At 57.7% G+C, this 8,395-nt stretch overlaps 1 protein-coding gene across 1 annotated transcript; it reads left to right on the top strand.

Moving 5' to 3' along the window:
* Positions 1-2,477: 2,477 nt before the first annotated feature.
* LOC140902368 (uncharacterized) lies at positions 2,478-7,068 on the top strand. Its single transcript, XM_073322386.1, has 5 exons — positions 2,478-2,604; positions 3,119-3,377; positions 3,767-3,800; positions 4,524-4,635; positions 6,080-7,068. The coding sequence occupies exons 1-5, from the start codon at positions 2,478-2,480 to the stop codon at positions 6,382-6,384; spliced, it is 837 nt and encodes a 278-aa protein (XP_073178487.1). The 3' UTR covers positions 6,385-7,068.
* Positions 7,069-8,395: the final 1,327 nt, after the last annotated feature.

The raw sequence follows: 8,395 nt of genomic DNA, 5'->3' as shown, positions 1-8,395 counted from the left end.
GGAGAATCTCCAACCTAACCCATTAGTGACAGTGGGTATCCTGGCAAAATGTCACCCCTTGTTTGAATGGCCGGGTACCCTCAGGTCCGGTTCTACCCCCTTCCACTCAGCTGCCCCCTGATTCTAATCCCAGGCAGCCCAGAAGGGATTTCAGCTCCCAGCTTTCCCCCAATCCTCCCTTCGTTCAAACACCCCCGGCAGCTGGGCCAAGGCGTTGGTCCAAAGTCTGTGGGTTCCAATGGGGCTTTGGACCTGGCCCGAAAGCCTTTGGGAGCAGAGCCAGCTGGGGAACCCCCAGGATTTGTTCTCTGGACGTTGGAAAATGTTTTTTCTTTTCCTCAGTGGTGACTTTGTGAAATCCAAACCCCTAAACGTTTTGAACTTGAAAACCGCACTGGAAAAATGAACGTTTTCACAGAGTCTCGACCGTTTATATCAAAACTGACTTTTTTGCAACAAACCGAATCCTGAATTTTTAACTGAAAGCTATTTTTTAACCAAAAGCTTCTTTTTTTAAAACAAAAACATATTTTTCCCCAAATCCAAGCACTTTTACTGAATATTTTTTATTTTTCTTTGAAATGTCAATTCACGTTGTCCTCTGCCTGAGAAAGCCATTTGTGATCAAAAAATATTTTGATGAAAAACATTTTGACCAGCTCTAACTGGTAGGGATCACAGTTGTGGCAGACTTTGCAGGGTAAATGGCTTTGGCCTTTGGAAATTGAAATCAGTTCTTAATGAAATCAGGAGCCCAGCGAGTGGGCGAATGAAGACTTCAGCAGCACACGGAGGCATTCGCTCCCAACTGGCTCTGTCCACTGGCAAACCGGGCAGTTATTTTTTTTTCTACCAATCTCACCTGCCCCCAAAGGGTTACATTTTCTTCCGATGGCCTCAGCAATCCCCACTTGCTTCCCTTGTCTGAGTTGACCACAGGGATTTAGCATTGTCCCTCTGCTACCTGTGTCTGTGTGTCCCCCCACGTGGGCTGGGATTAGAACCGCCAACCCTTGATTGAATTCTAATCCCAAAATGGCCAACCAAATTTAATCAGGGGTTTAAATCTGCCTGGTGCCCGGCTCTGGGAAGCTGCAGCCCGTGACTCCAACCCCGCCAGGCTCCCGTGGGTTACGGCACCGCAGGAGAGTCACGGGGCAAGTGGCACCAAGGGCCCGGTGTTCAGAAAGCCGTCGGAACTTGTGTCAGGGTCCCCTACTGCCGCTTGCTGCGCTAAGTCTCCCCCCGGTGACCCCAACTCTCCCTTCAGCAGACCGGGGAACGGCAGCTCTTTAGAGGGGTGGGACCCAGGCCTGGATCAAAGACTCCTGTCAAGATCCATCAGCCTCCTTCAAACGCGGCTCCTGCACCGAAAGCCTGGACGCTGGCTAGGCCGCGGTTTGGGGGCAGGCCGGTCTCAGTGTCCCCTTCCGCTCCACCAGCCGTGCCACAAAATCCCCCGCGTTTCCCGCAGCGAGTTTTCCCGGCCGTCGGCTCTTGCTCTGGTTATGTCGGCGTCGCCGTCCCTGTGTATGTACCCACAGGCTGGGACGGAGTCCATAAGCCAAGCAGATGGTTTCTGGGTGTTTCACAGACCTCGACTCAGCCTCGCCCGGCTCTGAACCCCGTCCAATCTCCCAGCAAGCTTGCAGAAGTGCGTGCACCAGCAATGGGCTCACCAGCACTAATTACACCAGCGCTCGCACGATTGCTCTCGGCAGGGCCCCCTGCTGCTTTGTTATTGTAGGGTTGCTGATGAGCCCCATGGAGGTTGTACACTGAGGCGTCATTGGTCTGAGCACTGGGGATGTTTACACAGGTTTGGTATTGTAGGACGTTTAAAAAATGTTGTCCCAGCCTCAGGGCTCCTCTAACTCATGCTCTATCCCCCCATGGGCCCTGGGGAGCAGGGACTAGCCCCAGCCACGCCCCCGATCCGCCCCCCATGGGCCCTGGGGAGCAGGGACTAGCCCCAGCCACGCCCCCGATCCGCCCCCCATGGGCCCTGGGGAGCAGGGACTAGCCCCAGCCACGCCCCCGATCCGCCCCCCATGGGCCCTGGGGAGCAGGGACTAGCCCCAGCCACGCCCCCGATCTGCCCCCCATGGGCCCTGGGGAGCAGGGACTAGCCCCAGCCACGCCCCCGATCCGCCCCCCATGGGCCCTGGGGAGCAGGGACTAGCCCCAGCCACGCCCCCGATCCGCCCCCCATGGGCCCTGGGGAGCAGGGACTAGACCCAGCCACGCCCCTGATCCGCCCCCCATGGGCCCTGGGGAGCAGGGACTAGCCCCAGCGCAGTGCGCCCCAGCCACGCCCCCGATCCGCCCCCTATGCCCGGGGTTGGGAGCAGGATGGGTGCCAGGCCCTTACGCCAGCTCCACTCTGGCCAGGGAGGCTCCTGTGTGGGGTGGGAGGGCTCTCAGACGGACGATCCTGCGCACTGTCTGGGGCTGGAGCAGCACAGAGGGGCCTGAGCATGACTGAGAGTCAGGCCCTGGGAGTCTCTCCCAGCTCCCTGCGGGTGGGGCTGGCTCTCCCGCCCAGGCTGAGCAGCTGGTGGGCCCAGGTTCAGCCCCCGGAGACTATTGTGCAGCGAGACGCTGGTGCCAGAGGAAGAGCAGTGGAGGGTCTAGTAGTGGGGTGCCAGCTGGGGACACAGGTTGGTTCTTGGCTCTGCCACAGACTCTCTACGTGGCCTTGGACAAGTCACTGAATCTCTGCCCCTGTGGGAAGAGAGTGGGGTCTGGTGGATTAGAGCAGGAGGGCTGGGTGCCAGGACTCCTGGGTTCTATTCCTGGCTCTGGGAGGGGAGTGGGGTCTGGTGGATTAGAGCAGGGGGGGCTGGGAGCCAGGACTCCTGGGTTCTATTCCTGGCTCTGGGAGGGGAGTGGGGTCTGGTGGATTAGAGCAGGGGGGGCTGAGAACTAGGACTCCTGGGTTCTATTCCTGGCTCTGGGAGGGGAGTGGGGTCTGGTGGATTAGAGCAGGGGGGCTGGGAGCCAGGACTCCTGGGTTCTTCCCCAGCTGTGAGATGGGGCTAATCCTTCCCTCGCAGCTGCCAGGCAGGATGATGAGCAGTTGGGACTTGGACTCACATGGCCCCTCTCTGCTTTGCAGGGGGCTTTCTCTTTAAGCAATGGAAGGAGAAGTTCCTCTTCCTCTCCGTGGACGGGAGCCTCCAGATCTGCCGTGATGCCCAGTCCCCGGCCGAGCTGGGCATCTCGCTCAGCACCAGCTGCCGGGCCATCCTGGAGGGCAGCGAGATCTGCGGCCTGCCCCGCCTGCCCCTGGGCGCCCAGCGGGGCAGCTGCTTAGGCCTCAGCCTCAGTGACGGGAAGTTCCTTCTGCTGCTGGCCCCGGACAACCAGGAATGCAGGTGAAGCCAGAGCTGCCCCAAGGGGGGCGTGCAGGGGGCCAGGGCACGGGCTGGGCTGGGCTGGGGGCAGTGAGGGTGCATGGGGAGAGCTGAAATCCGCACAGCTGCTGGGGGTGGCACCCCAGGGGGAGCGGCACTGGATGGCTCCCCGAACGGCTTGCCTCCTGCCTGGCTAGACCAGCTTTGCTGCTTGCTCCCTGGGAGAGAGTTCTGCCCGTGGCCCGGAGACGTAGTGGCATGTCCCAGGAGGAGGCCGCAGACAGGGGAAATGAGCCCTGCTCTCCTGGGCCCCAGACAGCAGGAGATGTGGAGCTGGCGAGGAGTGACCGGCTTGTTAGGCTGTCGGGGCTAATCAGGCTTTTCCCTTCTCTCCCTCCCCACCGCTGCAGACAGTGGCTCAACATCCTCCGCAAAGTCAAAGAAGTAAGTGGAATCAAAGTACGAAATACAGGGCCAGGTCCCCGGCTGCCATCAGTCACCGTAGCCAGGCTGCCCGCCATGCCAGCTCGCAGCAGCTAAGCATGTCGGCATCACCCTCACAGGGGCCATTGGGAAAGGAGGCAAAGGCACCAGTGGGCTTTCCGGCCCTGGCAGTTTCTCGGTGCCTTAGTGAACGGACTGAGGAGTGCCGGGAGGGCCAGGAAGCCGCTCCATTGTTGCAATTCACCAGTGCCCCATCCACCTCTTCTGTTCCGAGAGCAATTCTGGTTTGGACCTGGGGCTATTCTCGGTCTGATTCTCAGTCACAGCCAGGTCCTTCTGTGCCACTCTGGGGTGGGACCAGTTCCCTGTGACTCTCCCTCCCACCCCATGCAGGGATGGGGAGCTGAAAATGGGGCCCATTGTTTCCTTTTGCCCTATGGCCTCGGGCAGCTGCATTTTCACAAGTGGTCACTGGCTCTTGCTGCCAGCTTGAGATGCCTGGGGCTTGATTTCCAGGGTCGGGGGGGGATCATAGGTGCTCAGCACCTCTTGAGTAATCGGGCCCTTGGGTGAAACCCTGGCAGTCAATGGAAGTTTTGCACTTGACATCAGCCGGGCCAGGATGTCATCCACGAGTCCCGCCTCTGCCTTGGGTTGATCTCCCCACTTCGGATGGTCCATCCCACTGTCCCCACAGTGATGGTGTTTCCTCCCTCTGCACAGAGCTTCTCCCAAGGGTCCCCAGCGAGATGCAAGCTCCACATTGACTCTCCGTCTAGGAAATGCTGCTGGAAAGAAGGAGGAGGAGGTTCTCCTGGCACACAGAGCAGAGAAGGTACTGGGACCCGGTTCGGAGGGGCTCTGGCTTTCTTGGCTCTTTGTCTTGGTGCCAGAGACCTACCGTGATAGGCTTGTTCCCAGATTCCCTGTAACTGGATCTGGGGCACTCCCACCAGGACCCTGCTCCAGGTCCTGGAGGCAGGGTCTCCTGCTACAGTCTATTCCCCAGAACACTGCCCAGAAGAGACGAGACACTCGATCAGAGACGGCCCAATGCATGACTGTCCTCTACAGTCTGTCTCCCCGGAGCCTGCCCAAGGTCATTTGAATGCGCTAGCGAACGGGGCTTCCACCCTCATCGCAGGGCAGCAGTTCCACAGCCTGCCACATCTCACTGCCAGGCAGTGCCCCTTGACCCTCAGCTTCACCCTGCTGGCTCCTTCTTGGGGTTCATACCCCGCTAACGCCTCTCGATGGCGCTCATGCCCTCCTTCATCGCCGAGCTAGACTTCCTGGGCAAATTCCCTCCTGGGTTTAGCTCTCATTAATGGGCCCAGGTGGGGTTCTCTGGGCTGCATTACGCAGGAGGTCAGACCAGGTGAACACAGTGGTCCCCTCTGGCCTTGACATCTAGGAAGCGCCAAACTCCAGGATAGTTAAAAGCAGGAATGGATGTGGGTTCTTGCCACCTCATGAGCTTTGGGGCCTGGTTCTGATCCCACTCAGGCCTTGTCTACACACAGACTTGTGCTGGTTGAGTTAAACTGGTTCAGACCTCAGTGTAGATGCTCTGATTTTGGCGTAGCTTAGTCCTGTTCCTAATCAATTCAAAGTAAACCAAATTAAGCCTAGTGTAAAGGTGCGAAGTGAGAGCCTTTTGCACCAGAGTAATTTCACTGCTGTGTAGACACAACCCAGCGCAAATCAGGAGTTGCTGCACTATTGTTAGTATTACAGTAGGCCCTAAAGACTCCAACGGAGGCTTGGTCTCCACATAAAACAGGTTGACCTATCTACCTTGGTCAGGGGGGTGAAAAAATCCCCCCCTTGGTTGATATAATTACACCCACCCAGTCCCTAGTGTAGACACAGCGAGGTTACAGAAGAATGCTTGCATTGACTTAGCATGCAGGAACGTGGTGTTCCTACACTGACAGAAAACCCCTTCCGCCGGCAAAGGCCGCATCTACGCTATGGGGTTATGCCAGGATAGCTCAGACCTGGGCCCCACTGTGTTGGGTGCAGCGCAGGTACAGAGACAGCCTCCACCCAAAGAGCTCACAGTCCCATCAGAGAAAGGAAGGCTCATTCTTCCCAGGGTACATAGATGGGGAAACCGAGGCACACAGAGATGTGGAAGTGACTGGGTCACTGGCAGAGCTGGGAATTGAACCAGGATCTCCTGAATCCCCATTCAGTGCATTAGAGCTGACAGAGAACTGGGCCCAGGGTTTGGCTGTGGGCGACTGACCCTCCTTCTCCCCCCACTTCTGCCCCAGCCACCAGGAGCAGCCTGTGCAAGGAGAACTGCTCGCCCCGGTGCCTGCGCCACGGCTCCCAGATGCACGCGGGGGTGAAGGCCGCCTGCCTGCTGATGGGGGGAGCAGCAGCTGGCCCCACCATGGGCTACATGGTGACCTCGGCCACGGCCAGCCGGCCTGGGGAGATGCACCCCCCCGACTTCAAAGAACTGGGCTATCACCCGTCCGCCTGCGACTCTGAGGCCTCTCAGTATGAGACGCTGGATTACGAAGGGCTGGACCAGGACTTCGACGCGCTGGATTTCGGGGGGTTTGCCTTCTAGACACACACGATCCTCCCCCCAAGCCCCCAGATTTAAAGGGCTAAACAGAGACTGGGAGGGGATCTTGCTGCTGGCTTCTTTTCCTCAGAAACCAGCCACCTCCCAGGGCTCCCCCAGCCTTGCCCCTCACACCGCCCCCTTCCCGGCCAGAGGGTCAGGGTTTGAATCATGCCCTTCAGAGCCAGCAGCAGTTTTAGGCTGTTATCCTTTATGTGGAGCAGCCACGCGAGGCTTTGCAAGGCTGTTACACAAAAGGATCTGCCCCCGGTGGGGCGGGTAGACCGGGGCTGGGGCTGGAGTGCAGTGTGCTGTGGCTATTCTCCATGTCCCAGGGCCTGTAAGGGGTTGGAGTGTGAGGTAGAGCAGCCGAGAGGCTGCTGTAACTGACACCAAGGGCTAGTCGAGGCCCGTAATACAGGGAGTGCAAAGAGGGTTGTAAAGCCTCTTTAACCCCAAAGGCGGAGCTGGGGTAAGTGAGAACCAGGCCCTTGGAGAGCAAAGCGAGGGTGAGAGGCTCCCATAACCCCCTGGTCAGTGCGTGCCCAGCTCCCAGAGGACGTAAGTCTTTCCCAGGCCCCCCTGCAGAGGCTGGCGGTGCGCTCACGCTGTCAGCAGGCGTTCTCAAGGTCCCCGCGCACACCGAGCTGCCGGCTCAGAGAGGCAGCACATTACGCAGCCTTACACTGGTGTCCCAGGGGAGGGCAGGGAGGGGGGTGGGCTGGTTTTTAACAGGGGTATTTTCTCTTCTCCCAAGATGGGGGTTTGTTTGTTTGTTTGTTCTTCCATTTGTTGTTTTTTTAATCTCTCCCTCCACCGTGTCCGACTGTCCTCAACACTCAGGTTTCCCGTGTGCCCCTGCTGCCGTGGTTACTCGGGCATGACTCCTGCCCTTGGTTATGTCCCCTCCCCCCACTTGGGGTAACCCGTGGCAGGATCAGGCCCCCCGGAGTGTTCATTCTGCCATTCTTTTGCATTAAACTGTAGAAATCTCCTCCCGTGTCCCCGTGGTCTCTGCTCGGCCGGTCGGTCTGTCGGGGAGGGATGCAAACAGCAGCCCTGACAGGACCTTCTTACTGAGGAAGCTCTTTACAGGCGTGTGCTAATTACTCTTCAGCTCTCTAATGTGGGTCAACGCCCTGATTTTAAAGAGAGGGAAACTGAGGCATGGAAAGTCCCAAGTGATTTAGCAGCCGAAGGCCCTGGCACAATAGAAAGGGTCATGAAAGCTACACAGCCCCTTAGTAATGAGCGTGCTGCTGGATCAGGATCACGGGGCTGTATAGGGATAGTTGTTCCCATATGGGGTGTATAAGGTACCACTCTATGGTATAACTGTGTCCACACTGGGGCTTTTACTGGTGTAAGTATCTGGGTAAAAATCACTCCCCTAAAAGACAGTTATATCAGTGCACCCGTAAGCCCAAGCGTAGACCCAATTTCAGATGGGCCAGAGGCAGTTAGGAGCCAAGGTCTCATTGACTTTCAGTGCTATTTAGACTCCCAAGTCACCATGGAAAGTTGTACCTGGATTGACCCGCACCAGGTCACACAGCAGGTCAGTAGCCGAACTGGGACTAGAAGCCAGGTTTCCTGGTTGCCAGTCCGGGGCCTTAACAACTAGCCCACACAGCCTGCTGGGGCCCAGCTCCTGTGAGCTGGGTGAAGTGCAGGCTACGAACCGATAGAAATCCATGACAGGTCGGCACTAGCTGGCTTCAAACACTACACCTGCCGCTTTTCACCGGCCCTGCCATAGTGGTTTGGAACATGGCTCCATCTGGATTGGGATCCTGCTTCTAGCAAGGAACAAGACGTGGTTTTTCAGAGAGACCACTACTGTTCAAATGTGTACAAATCCAGGGGGACTCAGATAGAAATAGATGGGTTTGTTTGGGGACGGAGGAATGGATGGATGGCGTGACAGGGTCGGGCCGGATGGCTACAGGAGAATAATAGAAAGCAGATATATTAGCCCCAGGTTAAGTAGGTTCCCTTTCCCTGGGAAAGGTAA

The sequence above is a fragment of the Lepidochelys kempii genome, chromosome 23 (genome assembly GCF_965140285.1).
Source record: "Lepidochelys kempii isolate rLepKem1 chromosome 23, rLepKem1.hap1, whole genome shotgun sequence".
In the NCBI taxonomy this organism is placed as follows: Eukaryota; Metazoa; Chordata; order Testudines; family Cheloniidae; genus Lepidochelys; species Lepidochelys kempii.
This window is presented reverse-complemented; position numbering and strand designations above follow the sequence as displayed.